This window comes from Eptatretus burgeri, chromosome 5 (genome assembly GCF_056783735.1).
Source record: "Eptatretus burgeri isolate ZD-2024b chromosome 5, Ebu_testis_v1, whole genome shotgun sequence".
NCBI classification, from domain to species: domain Eukaryota; kingdom Metazoa; phylum Chordata; class Myxini; order Myxiniformes; family Myxinidae; genus Eptatretus; species Eptatretus burgeri.
Window position 1 is genome coordinate 113904352 of NC_140965.1, and position 20304 is coordinate 113924655.

The 20304-nt window shown below is 44.8% G+C and overlaps 1 protein-coding gene across 1 annotated transcript in view; it reads left to right on the plus strand.

Moving 5' to 3' along the window:
- The window catches only part of AATF (apoptosis antagonizing transcription factor), a 71168-nt gene that overhangs the window by 10967 nt on the left and 39897 nt on the right, over nt 1-20304 (plus strand). Inside the window, exon 4 of the mRNA XM_085883398.1 lies at nt 10729-10983. Within this exon, the coding sequence (XP_085739524.1) occupies nt 10729-10983 (255 nt within the window). The remainder of the gene's footprint in view (nt 1-10728; nt 10984-20304) is intronic.

The following is a 20304-nucleotide window of genomic DNA, read 5'->3' on the forward strand; positions in this document are numbered from 1 at the left end:
GGCTTGGTTAAAAACGCACATCAAACGCACAACCCCCCTTAACAAGATCCCCACCAACAGCACTCCGTACACAATCGCCCATCAATACTCAACCGAAAATTCTTATCAACATCCCCATACCCTTCTATCTCCATAACTTCCAGGTACATATCTAATTCTAATTTAAACTTATCTGCTTTCTCTGCTGCCACTACATTTCCAGGGAAAGCATCCCATGCATTAACAACTCTCTGAGTAAAAGTCCCCTGCCTTACTTACCATCCTAACTCTCCTCTTCTTTACTCTCAGGCTATGGCCCCTGGTTCTGTCACTGTCTACTCTGTTGAGTAATTCATCTGCACTTATTTTATCTATACGTTTCATTATCTTTAACATCTCTATCATATCTCCTCGCAACCGCCTCCTTTCTAATGAATAAAGCCCTGTCTCCTTCAGCCGCTCCTCATATCTGAGTTTAGCTTGGCCCGGAATCGATCTAGTAGCCCTATGCTGAACCTTTTCTATGGCATCTATATCCTTCTGGAACTGTGGTGACCAAAACTGCACCCAATATTCTCGATGTGGCCCTCACTAAATTCCTGTACAATGTTAACACCACCTCTTTTGATTTGTAATTGATCCCCCTCCTTATACAACCTAAAACTCTTCCGGAAAAAGTTCCGGTTCCGGTTTTGGAGCGATGAGAGGTCTCCTTCGGGGCTCCCTGCTGACGTTCTCAAAGTTAAGTTTCCGGTAGTTATTTGTCCCGTTTTAACTGTTTAATTTTCTCACCGACATGTTACTGTGTTCCTAGTTCGGTTTTGTTCCAAAAATCGTGCTATTTTGTGAGTATTTTTGTCTACGTTCTTACCTGGTGTTTGAGGCCTAGGCCTTGGCCTAGGCTTGAGGCCTACCGGTTCCACTCGGTGTTCGATCGTTTTTTTTTTTGTTGTTGTTTTTTCTCCCCATTACCTTCAATTTCTATCCTCCCCATTACCTTCAATTTTCATCCTCCCCACTTTCCAAACATCCCCCATTCTCCCAACTAATCTCTTTTTTTATCTCAAAAAAATAAAAATAAAAATTACAAAAAAAAAAATAAAAAACCCAACAACAACAACAACACGCTCACCTTCTACCGATTCTGCTTCTTCTTCCTCCTCTTAACTTCCTCCTCGTCTTCTTCCTCGATTTTTTTTTTTTTTTTTTTCCTACACTTCCATGACCTAATCTGTTGAACTCTCTCAAACATTAATATTAACAACAAAAACGATCTTATAATGCTTCATCTTCCTCTCTCACACATGTGGTACTCTTCACTGTTTCATAATGCACGACTCTTCTGCTATTTTAACAGACTGCTCTCATTTCAAGCTCTCCTTCATTCCTTGCCTAAAAAATCCAACTATTACAGCGCTTCTTCTCTCCATTCTCTGAATTCGCCTTCATTGCATCCATCAAGAATCGTGTTAAATCGCATCTCTGACCTAAAACTTTTAAAAACCACAGTTTGCCATGGATGTTTGCTTTCCATCAACCATTCTTTTTTTTCCAACTTCAGTGCCAACTCACCCCCCTCACCCCTCACTCTCACTCTCAAAGCAACCATCCCACTCTTCTCCCTCCAAGCCTCCCTCTCACCTCTCTCAAAAATCCCCCCTCACCTTTCTCCCACCTTTCATCCCCTCACTCATCCTTCTCAAAGTTGCTCCCCCTCTCATCCTCCAAGCTGTCTCCTTCCACTGCCCTCTCACCCCCATCTCTTCACTCCACCTCCACAAATCCACAACTGCCTTCTTCCTTGTCTCTTTTCCCCCCTCTCCCGCAGCACCACAGAGCCTTTTCTCCTCCTCATTCGGCCCCCTCGCCTCGGTATTCTGCAATACCGCACACTGTTTCAACAACCCTCCTTACCTCCCCCCCTCGTCCCTTGTCCTACCCTCCCCCTCCCCCTCCACCACCTGCACCCAAAGCCTCCTCCCCTACCTCTTCATTAAAAGTGTGGACCTCAAATATCCGGGGCCTTCACTCAAACCTTTCAGATCTTTCCATACAGGTTGCCACTGACAAACCAGACATTATCTGCCTAACAGAAACTTTCCTCTCCCAAGACGTGTCTGACTCCCAAGTATCTCTCCCCGGTTACTCCCTCTTACGGTATGACAGACCTGAGCCTCGTCCTGGTGGAGGTGTTGCTCTCTTCATCAAAGACTCTATTCCTCACTCTCCATGCACTGCTCTCACTCCCCCACACCCCCAGGAATACCTCTGGCTTCGGCTTCCCTCCACTCCCACCTCATGTTTATATGTGTACTGTACCGTTCACCGAACAGTGATGGCTCCATCTACACCTCACTATCCGAAAACATGGACCAACTTCTATCTTCTCATCCAAACTCTCTCTTCCTCTTATGTGGTGACTTCAATTGTCATCACGCCAGTTGGCTAGGTGTGGGTACCTCTCTCACCTGCCATGGCACCTCAGCAAAAGCTTTCTGCGACTCATTAGGACTGACTCAATCGGTCAACTTCCTGACCCGGATCTCAACCAATGGTACTCCATCTCTTCTGGATCTGATTTTGACAAATTTCCCTGACAATATCTGCTGCTCTTCCTTTGCTCCAATCGGTTCTTCTGACCACGTCCTTGTCAAAGTGGACATCTCCCTGGCTGTTATCAGAGAACCACCTCACCGCCGTCGAGTCTGGCATTTCACTCAAGCCGACTGGCAGGGTCTCCAAGCAGCCATCAAACTTACAGACTGGTCTCCTATCACTACTTTCTCAAACATCAACTCATCCTGGGAATTCTTTCAAAGAAACTTGCTCTCCCTCATGCACAGATTTGTCCCCTCTCGTGTTCAGTTGTCCTACCCTTCCTCCCGCCCTTGGTTTACTGAAGCTTGTGGCGAGGCAGTTGTCCTGAAACAACTTGCCTTTGCCTCATGGAAAGCAAACCCAACTGAGGGCAATCTCAGTTCCTTCCACAAAGCTCGGAACAAGTGTGTATCTACCCTCAGGAGAGCCAGAAAACAACATTTTTCTAATCTCAAGTCTGAACTCTCAAACCTCTCTCCCTCCTCAAAATCCTGGTGGCATTTAATCAAATCTGTTTCTGGTGTATGTTCCCCCTCCATCCCCTCCCTTACCTCAAATGGCCGCACTGCTGATTCCACATGTGAAAAAGCTGAATGTCTAAACTCGGTGTTTGCAGCTAAATCTTGTGTCCTCAACCCATCACTATCTCTACCCACTTTACCCAGTCGCACCCAACTGTCCCTGGACTCTGTATCCTCTTCTCCTGACAAGGTGGAGAGCTTGCTTTCAAACCTCGAGTCAGATTCTGCAACCGGTCCAGACGGCATCAGCCCACGTGTCCTCAAAGCGTGCTCTTCTGCTCTTGCTCACCCTCTCTCTGTTCTATTCACCCTCTCATTTGCCCAAGGTCATCTGCCATCTGCTTGGAAATCTGCTAACATCACTGCCCTGCATAAAAAGGTGCAAAAACAGATCCCTGTAACTACAGACCAATCAGCCTTCTCCCAATCATCAGCAAGGTTATGGAACCCATCATCGCTTCAGACATGAAATCCTTCCTCTTCTCCAATGGCTTGATTTCCAATCATCAATTTGGTTTCAGACCAGGTCACTCTACCCTGGATATGCTGCTTCTACTCTCCCATCAATGGATGGAGGTCCTCAATGCCAGACAGGAAATCCGAGCCGTATCCCTGGACATATCACGTGCTTTTGACACAGTCTGGCACCCTGCACTACTCACCAAGCTCTCTTCCCATGGTATTCAAGGCCATCTCCACTCATGGCTCGCAGACTTCCTCTCCTGTCGCAGTCAACGTGTGGCCCTAAATGGAGTTCTTTCATCCCCTCTTCCTGTGCAGGCTGGAGTTCCTCAAGGTAGCGTTCTGGGCCCTGTTCTTTTTCTGGTTTTCATCAATGATCTCTCGGACTCTCTGGAAAATCCTCTATTTCTCTTTGCCGACGACTCCACCCTCTGCCGTACCATCTGTCATCCCTCAGACCGGCAAGCAGCAGCTTCTTCACTCACTGCAGATCTGGATAAAATCACAAACTGGTCCAACACATGAAACATGTCTTTCAATCCGGACAAATCTCAGACTCTCACTATGTCTCTTCGAAAGGACCGTTTGGAAAACCCCCCCATCCACTTTCTCAACAATCCTCTGGAAGAAGTCTTTTCTTTGAAGCTTCTGGGTCTCACTATCTGCCATGACCTTTCCTGGGAAAGTCCCATTTCCAACCTCGCCTCAAAAGCCAGTCGCCGACTGGGAATCCTCCGTCGTGCAAAGTCCTTCCTCGGCCCTCTTGAGCTCCTGACCACTTACGAAGCTTTTGTCCGTAGCCTGATGGAGTACTGCTCTCCCCTCTGGGCTGGTGCTCCTGCCTCCCACCTTTCTCGGATTCACGCTGTCGAAACCAGGGCATTTAAGATCATCGGCATCTCCCGCAATGAAGCTGAATCTTTGGGCCTCTCACTCAATCACCGCAGGTTGGTCGGTGGTCTTTCTGTCTTCTACCGACTCCTCTCCAGCCTTGCCCCCCCCCCTGCTCTCTCTGCGATTTGTCCCCACCACATTTCCACAGGGCGCTCAAGGTCCGCCAACAACCCCCTTCTGGTAAAACTACCAAAATCACGAATCACTGTTCATCTTCACTCTTTCATTCCTCTTTTTTCCCGCCTTTAGAATAAACTTCCTCACTCTATTCTTTCCCATTCTTCCCTCCAGGCTTTCAAAACAGCTGTTCACCACCACCTCTTATCTTCCCCCATCCAAATCCTCGATCTTTTCTACCCCCGATAATCTACCCAAGCCCACTTCCTTCAATTCCCCTGCTTTCCTTCCTGAAAGTCCCTGTAATGTCCATCTTCTCTTCGCCATGTTCCCCGTCCCATCCCCATCCCTCTCCCTTCCACAGTTCGCCTAATGTGTCTGTTCCCCACTTTTGTCCCTTCCACTCCCGCCCCTCTTGTCTCATGCCCCCTTGCTGTGAGTTGTGTGTTAGCTCTCATACGAGCCTCGACCAAAGTATACAAAAAAAACAACCATATTTGCTTTAACTATAGCTGCCTGACACTATGCTGCCCCCTTACCTCCCATACCTATTACCACCCACAGATCCTTTTCCTGTGTGACACACTCCAAAATTTCCCCTTGCATCCTGTAATCTCTATTTTCATTGTTCTTTCCCATCCCCAACACCTTACACTTGCTCAGGTTAAATTCCATCTGCCAATCTTTTGCCCAATCCATACAGTATCAATACTTTCCTGAATCTGATCACCACCCCCTCTGCTGTCCACCTCACCTCCAAGATTTGTGTTATCCGCAAATTTGGAAAGCTTACTTTTTACGCCATTATCCAAATCGTTGATGTAAATATTGAATAGTAATGGTCTGAGTACTGATCCCTGAGGTACCCCGCTACTTACATCCTCCCAGCAAGACATCCTCCCACTCACAGCAACTCTTTGCTTCCTATCACTAAGCCAGTTTGCAATCAAATTTGGTACCTGACCAACCACTCCACAAGCCCTCACTTTGGCTAGCCACCTCCAATGTGGTACCTTATCAAATGCCTTCTTAAATTCCAGATATACTTTGTCCACTGCCTTTCCCTCATCCAGCCAATCAGACACTGCTTCCTAGAACTCTAAAAGATTTGTTTAACAGGAACTACCTTTGGTAAACCCATGCTGACTACCTTTAATTGGTTTGTATTTGTTTAAATGGTTCTGCATCTGATCCTTAATTAATGTCTCCAACACCTTCCCCACAACTGAGGTCAAACTAACAGGTCTATAGTTTCCCAATTCTTCTCTGGATCCTTTATTAAATAATGGTGTTACATTTGCTACTCTCAAATCCTCCGGTACCTGTCCTGTCTCCAGTGAGCTCTTGAAAATATCCATTAACATTTCGCTTACCTTCTCAGCCACCTTCATCAATACTCTCGGTTGCATATTATCTGGACCCGGAGCCTTATCTACTCTGATTACCGAGCTGTTCCTTTACCTCCTCCACTCTAACCTGGATCTTCTGTAAAAACCCTTCCTCACCTCCTTGATAGATACTCTCAGCTATTGGCAATTCTCCTGACTGTTCTTGTGTAAAAGTTGAAGAAACATACCTGTTTAATAAGCCTGCCATCTCATTTTCATCACTAACCACTCTCCTGGTGCTATTCCTCAATGGGCCCACACTTGTCCTAACCTGTTCTTTTCCCCTGATATACTTAAAGAAAGCCTTGCTGTTACATTTTATATTCTTAGCCATGTCCTTCTCATCCTCTTTTGGCTTGCTGAGTTATTTTCTTCACTTGTCTCTGTTTACTCCGATAGTGATATAAATCTAATTCAAGTCCTGTTATTTTAAACCTAATAAATACCCTTTGCTTCTCCTTAAGAGCAATCCTTATGTCACTGCTCAACCACCCTTGTCTCTTTCTGTTTCTAGTTTTACACCTCATTGGAATGTACTCACTCTGCACTCTCCACATTTGGTCCTTGAAGATTTCCCATTTTTCTGATGCTGATTGTCCTGTTGTTCGTCTCCCAATCTACATTACCCAATTCTTTCCTCATACCCTCAAAGTTTGCCTTCCTGAAATCTAATAGCCTTACCGTACTGTACTGAACTCGAACCCTAAACAGAATATTTACACACACAATATTATGGTCACTTGCTCCGAAATGCTCCCCAACCTCCACCTCCTCCACCATATTGGGATCGTTACTGAAAAGGTCAAACACTGCACTCCCTCTCGTGGGCTTGTATACAACTGGGTTAAAAAGCAAGCTAGGAATGAAACTCAGAAATCCTCATCCCCTCTGCCCCCTCCCTGTTCTTGGACCCAATCTATCCCTGGCAAGTTAAAATCCCCCATAATCAATACTCTTCCCTTACCACATGCTCTTTTGAATTCTTCATGTACTCCTTCCTCCTCTTTCTTCCCACCCGGAGCCCTATAAAGGCATCCTACCATTATCGTACTGTTTTTACAATCTCTAATCTCTACCGACACAGAATCCTCGACATTCATTGCATCCTTAATGTCACCATTTTTCGAGAAGCAATGCTGTCCTTTATTCAGATTGTTACCCCTCCTCCTCCTATTCTCTCCTTCCTTTCACACCGATACACCTTGCAGCCTTCTCATCCTCTCCTGCAGTTACTCTCCTGCTTAAACCATGTCTCACTCATTGCAACTATATCGTACTCCTCGCGATCTACTTTGGCTTCAAGCTCTTCCATCTTATTATTTAAACTTCTGGCATTGGTATAAAATATATTTAACTTTTCCCTTCCTGAAATTCTATTTTCCTGCCTGGACTTAATTATCCCAATTACTTCATCTGTTCCTTCCTTTATAGCTTCCCCACCCTCTGCTGACCTAAAAGAAAACAGCCTGAATTCCTTCCTCAATTCCCACTGCAAACCTTGCTGCCCCCTTTCTATTTAATATACAGCCATCATTCTGGAAACACTCCCTTTGTCACCGAAATGATTCCCACTGCTTCTTAAATGTAAAACCTTCCTCCCCACACCATTCTTCCAGCCATTGGTTGACGTCTATTGCTCTGCTCATAATTTCTATATTGTTTCCTAATCTTGGGAGGATCCCAGAAAACATGACCTCACAACCCTTTGCTTTCAACGCTTACCCAATATCCTGGATCTATTTTTCAAAACCTCTGAGTAAAATTTCCCTACATCATTTGCACCTCAGTGTACCCCAACCAAGTTCTTCCTTCCATGATCCAATACAATATCGTTTACCCTTCCTTCAATGTCCCTAACTTCCGCTCCTTCAAAACTACACAGAATTCTGTGTCTACAATCCTTCCTGCAGAACGAAGAATCTACATATTTAATAATCTCATCACACACAAAAACTGTCTCCCAGATCTCATTTCCACTAATTTCTATTGCTGCACCTCCACTACTGCCTGCACCCACTGCACCTCCACTACTGCCTGCACCCACTGCACCTCCACCACTGCCTGCACCCACTGCACCTCCGCCACTGCCCGCGCCTGTTGCACCACTGCCCGCGCCCACTGCACCTCCACTACTGCCTGCACCCACTGCACCTCCACTACTGCCTGCACCCACTGCACCTCCACTACTGCCTGCACCCACTGCACCTCCACCACTGCCTGCACCCGCTGCACCTCCGCCACTGCCCACGCCTGTTGCACCACTGCCCGCGCCCACTGCACCTCCGGTACTGCCCACACCCGCTGCACCTCCACCACTGCGCACACCCGCTGCACCTCTGCCACTTCCCGCACCCGCTACACCTTCACTTCAGCCCGTAAATTAAAAAAAAAAAACCTGCTTTCGATTCCTACCAGCCTGGTTTTTGTCGCCTCCAATTTGCCACGTATGTTTATTCACTTCACATATTATGTAAATTACATGTCCATGCACATGTGAACTACAGTTTGCTTATAAATTCTGTGCAAAAGTTTTCTTTGGGCGGTGTATATCGTACACTGCTGCCTCAATCGCTCCCGATCATGCATTGCCTCATTTCCTCTACATGGGTTGTAATTATTTCATGATAGGAAGTCTCGTCGTTCTGTCTTCAAATGTGCACCAGAGGCCTGAAGTCTAAGGCATTCAGCCTTATAAGTGGTGCCACAAAAATCAAATCAAATCATAGTTTGCCATTTTGGAGGTTCGATTGTGGGTGGAGTCAGGCCAGCTCTCCTACCAATGGGCAATAAGAGTGAACCAGATGGAGAAATCCAGCTACTTTAATATAACAGATTGAAGATAAGTGATACATGCATACAGGGGAGACCTTTGTGTTCTGTGGATGGGTACTTGTATTGATGATGTATTACATTAGGATTTCCTCTTCTCCAAAAAGGTCACCCCAAGCATCCATGGCATCTTCTATCTCCCCTGCCCCCCCCCTCCCCCAAAAAATTAACATTTGACCTTGTACAGTTCTACTTGGAATTCCCATTCGGCTATAATTTCCTTCTTTGAACTGGTAATAATAGGGAGTTCTGCAAGTTTAATTTTCTGCATTTGCTGAATGGATTGTGATAATCTGTATATTAATACTGAAGGACCAATTTTGTGCTCCTCCTAGCGGTCGCGTCACGTTTTTCTCGGTACTGTGACCTGGACTGAAAGAAACTTCTTACCTGTAAGAGTGCATCGCACATAGTGGCAATAGTCAAACTTCAACTCTGAAGCAGAATAAACACTTTTCGTTTTACATTCGTTTACATGGCGACGTGTGACGTCACCGCTGAGAGGCGTAAGGACGTCATGACATCATCAGTCATTCGCTGACGTCATTACGTCTGTCGTCGACAGACCGTCACCACTGAGAGGTGTAATTTCACTCCCCGAAAATAGCGTCTGCAATGTAAAACCCTCTTCTGCACATGCTGACTACCTCACAATGTGAATTTGACACAAAAAAATGTAACAAGAAACATTGTATCTTCTACATATTAATATATACTGAAGGACCCATTTTGTGCTCCTCCTAGCGGCCGAGTCCACGTTTTTCTCGGTACTGTGACCTGAGAAGTTTTGACACGGTGTTTGTATGTCAAAGTAGACACGTGCACAAATCAGGGGACTTCTTCACAAGGAGTAGTGTACACCAAAAATGTCGTGCACAAGGACGTTTTGTAGGCCTCATTAGGTAAGGCAATGGAGTACATCGACTGGGATCCGGCTCTTACAAGAGCCGCCACTGGTTGTCATATTGGGCTCATGGAACGGAATCCGTCTGTGACGGGGTTTCGGCTAGTTTTGAAATAATATCCATTTTTCATTGGTTCATTTTATTGGGTGTTGACCAAATGTGCTGTGTTTGTTATTATTACCTCCGCCACCAAAAGTGGACGGAGGTTATGTTTTCACCCCTGTTTGTCTGTCTATTTGCCTGTGAGCAGGATATCTCAAAACGTTATGGACGGATTCAGATGAAATTTGGTGGACAGGTTGGGTGTGCGATAAGGCCGACATGATCAGATTTTGGTGAAGATCCAAATCTGATAATTTTTTTAATCGATTCTTCACCATTGAGAGTTGGGACAAGAATGATATTTGGCACGGTATCTCAAAAAGTTGTGAATGATGTGGTGTAGCGGGCCTACGGGGGCAGGGCATGATGTGGGGAGCGTGGTGGAGGAGTGGTTTTAGAGTGATCACTCAAAGTGAGGAGTTGTGACAAAACTGGGTGTACGAGTTGTTTTGGTGACACAAACAAGCCAATTCAATTTTGGTTGAGGTCTGGATCCAAATCCAGCCTTTCGGTGGGATACAAAACAAACTGTTCAGCTTGGCGGAGGTATGCTCTCCACTGAGTGCCGTTCTACTTAAATTTGTTACAATGATTGCTTCTTCAAAGTCATTCATGATGGTGTTCTTCCTCCTCTTCTTCCTCTTCAATGTTGGAGGGAGCGTTACCTCTTTGTGAATCTTGCAGCTCAATATACACTTTTGAAGCATATTGGGTTTGTCGACCTCCCAGCCTAACTTTATGAAGTGTTTTGGGCCTGAAGCATCGTCATGCATTGGGGACACCATTTGCTTTTTTAAGCAAAGAAAGGTCAGGGAGAAGAGAAGAAAATAGGTTTGGGGAAAAGCAACTAAGAAAATAGGTTATGTCATGATGTTTGACAATCCTATTATGTTGACATGTCCCATTGGAATTTTTTTGTCATCTTTGCTGTAGAGGAAGAAAGCAGTTCCAAGGAAAAATGTTTCAGTGAAGACCATGAGAAATTGTTCATGGCTGCTGAAGATCCTCTTAATGATGGAAGAGGAAATGAAGATTGGTACGAATTCTCATCAGAAAAAGAAAAAGTGTTTGTCGACGAATCAGCACCTGAAATCGAACCTACTTTTGCACCTGGGGCTAAAGAGATGGTGACCTTAAAAATGAAACAAGGAGACGAGGAGCGAGGTCAAGCGGTCAAGGATCAACTCGGTGAGTCACATTTTAGACTTGCTTTGTTGTTAATTATTGCTCTTTTAAAGTACCATGGACTTATCCGTTATTGATATTGAATATAATTGGCACTGATTGTCGTGGTGTTTGTTTTTGTTTTTGATGTCATGAAACTTTCCAAATCCGGGTCCTGCAAGTCAGACATCTTGGAAATTTACCCTCAAGTGGCTCTTGCTATGAAATGCAGGTGCTTGACAGGAAGCTAACAACTATGAGCCACTGTATCACTTCTCGACCATTTTCGGAATGCAATCGTCTCTTTACTCATTAATGATTTCACCTCTGTCCTTGATAAAGGTCAAGGCTCATGGAAGAGCTAAACAACACAGGGTGGTCTGTCAACAAATTGGCAGAGGGGTAAGAGGGGAACAGGTGGATGAAAAGTCAGATGCATTACATGTCAAGGTAAGGTGAGTGGTAGGAGGAAATGGGGATTGGGGGAGGGGAGGGGGTGGGGGGAGTGGTAAGGGTTGGGACTGTTTGTTGTTATTATATATCGACCACCCTCAGTGAGAGGAAAAGACTTTCGGAGTGACTATGGGAGAAAGTACAATGTAGTCATGGACTGCAGTCTTGAAAGATTGGAAGGATGATCACAACACAAGATAACGGACAAAGGGCGTTAGTTCTACAGGTCAATGAAATGTGGGATAAATGAATGGAAATAATCCCTGCATGAATGTATGTTTCTGGTAAGAAACTTGTGTGTCACCTGAGTTTGGACGAGGAGTGGAGGGAAGAAAAGGCTGGTGGAGCGAGAGCACTGAGGAGGTGGTAGATAACTTCAAAACCACAAAACCTGTTTGTGCTGAGTGAGAAGCACACCCTGGATCTTAGGTTACGATACCAATAACTTGGAGTTTCTGATTTTATCTCAACCAACATATCAATATTGGGAGAAGCTGCACCAACCCAGTGTCCAGATCAAAATCTCACAGCATTTTGGATGGTTTTTTTTTTAATATTTTTTTTTACACCATGGTATAGTAATCTGGCTGGCTGAGAATTGACTTGGCTGTGAAAAATCCCAAGGTATCGACCAGCCTCAGAGACCAGCTTCGAGATGTGGTCTGCACAAGCCGGATTGAGGCCGATAGGTCTTGCAGCTTTTGAGAATGCACATCCTTTTTGGGCTTGCCTGCCGAAGTATATTTTTGGAGGAACAGGGTGAGAGCTTGGGACATGCATTTAAATACAACGGTGACATTTTATTATTTTTTATTTTTAGAGACCTACAGGTAAGGATGCTGCTATGACCTACCTGTCTTATGTGTGGGGAATTGTTCTGTCTGTAGTGTGGAGTTGATGGCTAAATGATCCAAATATTTTAGGAAAACACATCTATCCAAGTTGGTTGCTCACCTGCATTCCTTCATCCCCTTAATCTCCTGATTGTGAAATAGTCTCCCTGTGTCTGTTGTTTCATCCTCACTTCAGCTTTCAAATATGTTGTATATCATGACCTCATGCACTCATGCTTGCATATCCACAATCTCTTTCACAAATGCTCTGATTATTTCTCATTTTGTTCCTTTCTGGCCCATTGCTATGAGTTGGCTCACCTGGAACGTAGTTCCGGGGAGCTTTTGGGATGGCGCGCCGTCTGTCTGTCCGTCCGTCCGTCCGTCTATAAATTTTCAACTTCTTCTCTGAAACTACACACATGATTTAGATGAAACTTTACCACAACGTTCATCACCGTGTATGTACAAAGGTTTGTTCATGGTATTAAAAAAAAAATTGGGCCCCAAGGTGGTCGATGGGTGTTCCCGTCCCCCCCCCCAAAATAGGTATTTGCTTTATTCTCAGAAACGACACATGCAATTCTGATGAAACTTGACCACAACCTTCATCACCCATGTCTTACCAAAGTTTGTTCATGGAATTAGAAAAATTGGGGTATGAGGGGGTCTATTGAGGGAGCTTAAGGGGAGTTGTCCCCCCCCCCCCAAGAGATATTTGTTTTCTTCTCAGAAACACAATTTCGATGAAACTTGACTACAATCTTCATTACCCATGATGTCATGAACAAACTTTGGTGCATTCGAAAAATCGGGCTCCAGGAGGATGTAAGGGAGGTTTCCCCCCAAAATATGTATTTGCTTTTTTTCTCCAAAACCACAGACACAATTCCGATGAAACTTGACCACAACCTTCATCACCCGTGTTGTACCAAAGTTTGTTCATGATGTTAGAAAAATTGGGGTCCAAGAGGTGTAAGGGGGGGTGGGGGATTGCCACCTGAATGTCTGAGGAGTTCAGCGTGAACATTGATTTGAGGCAGAGAAGCGCTCTCATCCCACTCACATTTATCATGGTGATGGAGCTGGTAAGCGAGAAGGTGAGCTTGAAGGGTGGTACGGGGAGGATGCTGTATGCGGACGATCTGGCTGTTGTGGGCGAGAGACACAGGAAGTACTGGGAGAGTGGAAGGAGGCATTTGCGAACCATGGGCTAAAGATGAGTATGGAGATGGCTGAGGTGATGTGGGCCGGGAAGCAGAGAAATAAATGAAAATCAGGTTAGAGGGGAAGGAGATCAGGTAGTGAAATAGGTTTGAGTATCGGGGAGGTACACTAACCGGGGATGGTAAGTCTGAGGCAGAATTGCGGAGGAGGATTCAGGTGGGTGTGACTAATGGAGGAGGGAGTGATGGCAGACAGAAAGATGTGAAGCAAATTGAAAGGGAAGGTTCTGATGTCATGTGTAACACAGGACTACCTTTACAGTGTCTAAATGGTGGCACTGATAGAGAGAACAACAGAGGTTGCAGGTTTGTGAGAACAACTGTGTTAGGTGGATTGCAGGAGTGAAGAGGGTGGATAGAAGGTGGATGGGTGAACTGAGGGAGGAGATTTGTGTGCAGATGAGTTTGATAGGGAGATTGATGAAATGCCGGCTGAGATGGGCTGGACACTTGGTGCGGATGGGGAATAGAGAATGGCAAAGAGAGTGGATAGGTTGAGGGAGCAAAGTATGAGAAAAAGAGGTAGACCAGGGTTGAGATGGGAGGCTTGTGTGAGGAGGGGTATCCGTAAGGTCGGGGTGGTTGGAGAGTGGAGATAGTTGGCTGAGGACAGAGGGAGGTGGAGGAATATTGTGGTCAAGGCAGGCAGAAGCGTGGTGCCATTGGACCTCACCCCTTATAAATTGAAGAGGATGAGGAGAAGTAGAAAAAGAAGATGCATAAGTATAGTGACATTTGTCAATGTTCCAACCAGCCTTGACATCCCAATTCGACAAGTGACATTTTTGGAATAACTTATTCTTGGCAGTGCAGTGCCTGATGTTATTAGCTCCTCAACATTGGAGTGATAATTTTAAATTATATTAAATATTAGTAGATAACCCGGCTCCACCATGCTGTTGCAAGGACATTCATTCCCAAAACAGTGTGGAATATTTCTTGAGTTTGCAAGGAATGTCCTTTGACAGCATAATGGCAGGAACCCGTGGAAATTCCACAAAATGTAAAATGTAACCAAGTTCTTAAAGTCTTCAACCCTGTCACCCCCTTCCAGCTCCAAGTCTTGAACCCCAAGTCATCAAGCCCCCTCCCCACCCCAAGTCCTCAAACCCCTTCTTCCAGCTCTGTCCCCTCAATTTCAACCTCTCCCACCCACCCACCCCACATCTGTTCTCTCTTTTACCATTCTTCTTCAACTCCTCAACCCCTCTCTCCCAGCCCCAAGTCTGCATAATAGCCACTAGCTAACTGTTAAGACTGCTAAGGTTTCTCAGTGAAGTAAATCTCCAACAAATGCACCCGTGCGGGAGTGATGGTCATCTCTGCGAGAAAATATATAGCCTCCTGAAGGTAGGGCAGTTTTTGCAAACTTTGAAGTAACGTGACGCGAAAGCGAAATTCGAAAATCCGTCCTGACCAAATTTAGATATTGTCCCATAGATTCATATGTCACAATCAAATTCAAGATTGCTTGAGAAATGGCGGAGGAGATAGATTTTGAAAATCGTCATTTTCGCATTTTTGCCAACTTTGAAGTCACATGACACGAAAACGAAAGCGAATATCGAAAATCCGGCCTGACCAAAATTTAGATATTGTCCCATAGATTCATATGCCACAATCAAATTCAAGATTGCTTGAAAAATGGCGGAGGAGATAGAATTTGAGAATCGTCATTTTCGCAACTTCAAATTCCTCGTGACCTTGACCTTGACCTTCGGTGACCTTGAAAGTCATACCATCGTGTACATCTCATCGACCTCTATCAGGATCACTAATGACCAGATCTCCCGCTTCAACTTCATTGTGAACGGACGGATGGAAGGACATCGACACCCATATTATTAGGTCATGCTCGAAGAGATGACCTAAAAAGGAAATTATTTGTTGGACACGTGGACAACCCCCCAACCTTTCCACTTACCCCCTCCCATCTTACCCTCCAGCCCACATATTCGCAGTCTCCTCGGTAATCTGAGGAGGGGGGTGGGGGTGGGGAGCAATGAGTGGCGGTTTGGGTGGAAAGCTTTGATGGGGAAGCCAGGAGAGGGTGGTGTGAGGGGAAATTTGTTTGACAGAATTGACCGAATAGTTTGTGCCTATATTTAGTGTTACTTCTGGTAGGTGTGCAAACCAGCGACTCTGAGATTACACACTGCCCATGAAACTTCGTGCTGCAGCTCGTACAAGGCATTGTCAGCGCGTTCTTTTGTACGCCTCACATGTGCATGAAAAGATAGTGGATGTATTAGTAAGGAGTCCCAGGTTCCGTTTGTACGGGAATTTGTTCCCAATGGTGTGTGGAATATTTATGGTGTTTGCTATGAGCCTATGAATATCGTTTGACAGCATAAAGTCACAAACTGTTAAGACTTCTAAGGTTTCTCTCAGCAGCCTTAACGGTTTTCAGTGAAGTAAATCGATGGAAAGGTAATTGAACGTTGACAGAACTAAATTACCAGGACCCCAGTTTGTGGTTATTGTGTATGTGTGTATGTGTGTATGTGTGTGTGTGTGTATGTGTGTGTGTGTGTGTATGTGTGTGTGTGTGTGTGTGTGTGTGTGTGTGTGTGTGTGTGTGTGTGTGTGTGTGTGTGTGTGTGTGTGTGTGTGTGTGTGTAAATAAATAAATAAACTTCCGGTTCGTGCACGAACCAATGACTGAGCATATACATCACGTGCGCAACAAAACTGCACATGACTTGGAATTATGCACATCAATCATTTGCATAATTACATGCTCCCTCTGGACATATGTCAGAATACTGTATATTGAATCACCTCGCAGCATTTGACTCGTTTAGTCAGCTGCAACAACCTGGGAACACAGAGCAGCTTGTAATGGTTTTGGTACACACTGTAACATGGTGATTCATGTTCCGTTTCATTGCACCAACAGGGTCACCTTTGAACAGGAGAACCTTGTTGGGCAACTACTTTGTCTCTTTGCTGATGCCTCCACTCTCTGCTGTGGCATCCCTCAACCTTCTGACAGACAGACAGTGGCCTCTTCCCTTTCCTCATGCCTTGACAAAATCGCAAAATGGGTGAAACACTTTCAATGTGTCTTTCAAACCTGATCTCTCTCTCTGTCTCTGTCTCTGTCTCTGTCTCTGTCACTCAAACTCTTGGGTCTCATTCAAAGCCATAATCTCTCTTGGGCAAGCCACATTTCAGAGTTGGCCTCCAAAGCCAGACACCGATTTGGTATCCTCCGTCGTACAAAGTCCTTCCTTAAGGCCCAGTCACACCTTGACGTTTTAGCCAGCTTATGCCGATTTTTGCAAAAATTTGTGTAAAACGCTGGTACACGTCGAATACGTTATGGGTACATTTTGTATATGTTAAGACCACGCTGAAAAACACTGCCATAAGTGGTAGTACCCTGGCTTTACACGTTGAACTTTTGGGTTTTCCTCAAATTTTTTCATGCTTGAAATTTTACGACGTATGCCGGCGTATGACTCACACGTTCCGCTACTCTGGCCATAAGTTGTAGGCACGTTATGCGATCGTTGACACACGTTGAAACACGTTACTTGTTACTTACTCATAAGTCGAAACGCGTGGAGGTAATGTTTACCATACACGAAACTTATTTCTAACCTATGAGTAACGTTTTGTAAGCATGCTACACGAACGTTGTTTTTAAACTTTGAAACACGTTACTTGAAAGTACTACTACTACTACCACTACTACTACTACTACTACCAACATCGACCTCACTAAATTCTCTCGAACTACCACTATCACTACTACTACTAATAACATCGACATCATTAAATTCTCTCGAACGACGACTACTTCTACTACTGCCAACATAGACATGACTAAATTCTCTCGAACTACTACTACTGCTACTACTACTACTACTACCAACATCGACATCACTAAATTCTCTCAAACTACTATTACTGCTACTAGTACTACTACTACTACCACTACTACTAATATCGACATCACTAAATTCTCTCTAACTACTACTACTACTACTACTAATAATAACATCGACCTCACTAAATTCTCTCGAACTACTACTATCACTACTACTAATAACATCGACATCATTAAATTCTCTCGAACGACTACTACTACTACTACCAACATAGACATGACTAAATTCTCTCGAACTACTACTAATGCTACTACTACTACTACCATCGACATCACTAAATTCTCTCGAACTACTACTACTACCAACATCGACATCACTAAATTCTCTCAAACTACTATTACTGCTACTAGTACTACTACTACTACTAACATCGACATCACTAAATTCTCTCTAACTACTACTACTACTACTAATAACATCGACATCACTAAATTCTCTCGTACTACTACTACTACTACTACTACTGCTACTGCTACTGCCAGTGACATTGACATCTACTCAACATGGAGTCAGGAACACTGACGGGTTCCTCTTGTGAAGCCCATTTGTATATACCAATTCCCCTAAACGCTGCCAATACGCCATTATACGGTAGCTGTAAGTTAGAAACACGTTCGGTAAGTTCTGTGGTCGTCCGGAAGACGTCAATCAAATTCGTTTGCATACGCCAATGTGCGTTTGAGATACGTTACAGATAGGTTCAAAGCACGCTACTAATGTTCAAAGCACGTTACTCGTAGGTTGAAAATTAAGTTTCGGGTATGCTAAACATTACCTCGACGTGTTTCGACTTATGAGTATCTTACAAGTAACGTTTGGCCGACGTGTGTAAACGATTGCGGAGTGTGCCGAGAACTTACGCCAGTGTATGCGGAACTTGTGAGCCACACGTCGAGTACGTCGTAAAATTTTCAGCATGCTTGAAATTTCACGACGTACTAGACGCACCACGTAATATGCCAGCGTACTTCATTGTTTTTCATCGTGCTGCTAACGTATACACAACTTACCCATACCGTATTCGACGTGTCCCAGCGTTTTAGACACATTTTCATAGGTCGCCATACGCTGGCTAAATCGTCAAGGTGTGACTGTGATGTTGACACTTCCAATTTTCAGGCGGTTATGGTTTAAATCGGCGAGCGGCAGGTTTTTAACAGAGAACGCCACGAGTTCTTCGGTGCAGCGCACTATGACTAAGTTAAACTATCGTTGGGCATAGTTTGTGAACGCCGACAACAGGCTAAGCATTCCTTGATATAAGTTATCTATAAGACAACGAAACGTTCTGTGCCCGTTACTAATACGTTATGCATACGACCAACACATTATGAATACGACCAAAACTTAAAAAAAAACCTCAAAACTTTAGCGTACGCCAACGTTTTAAGTGCGTTTTTATACGTTGCCATTCCTGGCTAAAACGTCAAGGTGTGACTGGGCCTTTAGCACAACCTAGCTCCTCTCCACCTACAAGGCTTTCATCTACAGCTTGATGGAGTACTGCTCTCCCTTCTGGGCTGGCTCCTCCTGCTTCACATCTTAATCGGCTTGACGCTGTGGAAACCAAGACTTTCAAGATCATTGGAATCTCACGCGATAAAGCTGAGTCTATAGGTCTGTCAATTTGCCATCACTGACAGCTCGGTGGTCTCTGTTCGTTTTCTTCCACCTAATTTCTGGTCTTGCACCAACTGCCCTCTGTTATACTGTCGCTATACTTATGCATCTTCTTTTTATACTTCTTCTCATCATCTTCAATCATCCGTGCTTCGCCCCCTCCAGGTATCTGCAGTATGCATGTGGTCTACTAGTAACCCCCTCCTATTGAAACTCCCCAAGTCCAGAACCATTGCAAACCTCCACTCATTTATTCCTTTTCCCCCCACTTCTGGAACCACATTCCACACGCTCTTCAATCTAAATCTTGCCTCCGAGTCTTAAAGACAGATGTGTATCACTGTCTCAAGTCATCCCACATTCAAAACCATTATCTTTTCTACACCCATTAAATTACCCTCAGGTCAGGTCTGGTATGGGAGCATCTACCAGAGCAGCACGTCACTGCGTCCACTTTCCGCCGGTACTCCAAGGCCTCTGTCTGGCCATCCCCCAGGCAGATGCCTGGCCCATCTTCATCTCCTTGAGATGCTGATCGATCTGCTGCAACCACGAGGCACGTGGTAGGTCCAATGGCTTCCTCCATTCATGAGGTTCCCTCACTGCGAGAATCTGGTGAGCAGGATCAACGTCAGGACGAATGAGCCACATGTCCATATAGCCGCAGCTGACACTCATGGACTATATCGGGAACAAATCTCATCTGAGTGTCTCAGCAACCGCTCGTAAGACATGTCTGACCAGCGATAGCCAAGGATCTCCAAAGAGACCTTGTACCAAAGGAGTTATGTCTCCATCTCAGATCCCGAGTCAGAGTCCAAGTTTCACATTCGTACAGCAAGACTGGAAGGAGAAATGACTTGGACTTGGACTTTCTTCATCCTGTATGGGCACCGACAGCACCACACCCCACAGTCCAGTGAATCCATGACTCCCAAGGCTGTCTGCGCTGTCACTGATGATTCACCGACAAGTGATGAAACTGGTCCGGCAGCTGAGGGGCTGTGTAGCATTGGGATTCTCATGTGTGTACTATTTGTGAACGTCTTTACAGCTACAAAGGAACTCTGGGAAGGGTTTGAAACTGCAAAGGGCTTACCTTGGGTAGCCTATCATGGTTGCTTTATGCAGCTCCTTCATCTGGAAGAGCGTGGAAGGAGTCTTTATTTATATAATCCTAGCCACCTTGGTTTAATTGATTAGGTAAGAGCTAATTGGTTACTCCCTCTATTCATAGGTGAGAGATGTGGGTGGGTCTTCGTTTTTCATATATATATATATATATATATATATATATATATATATATATATATATAT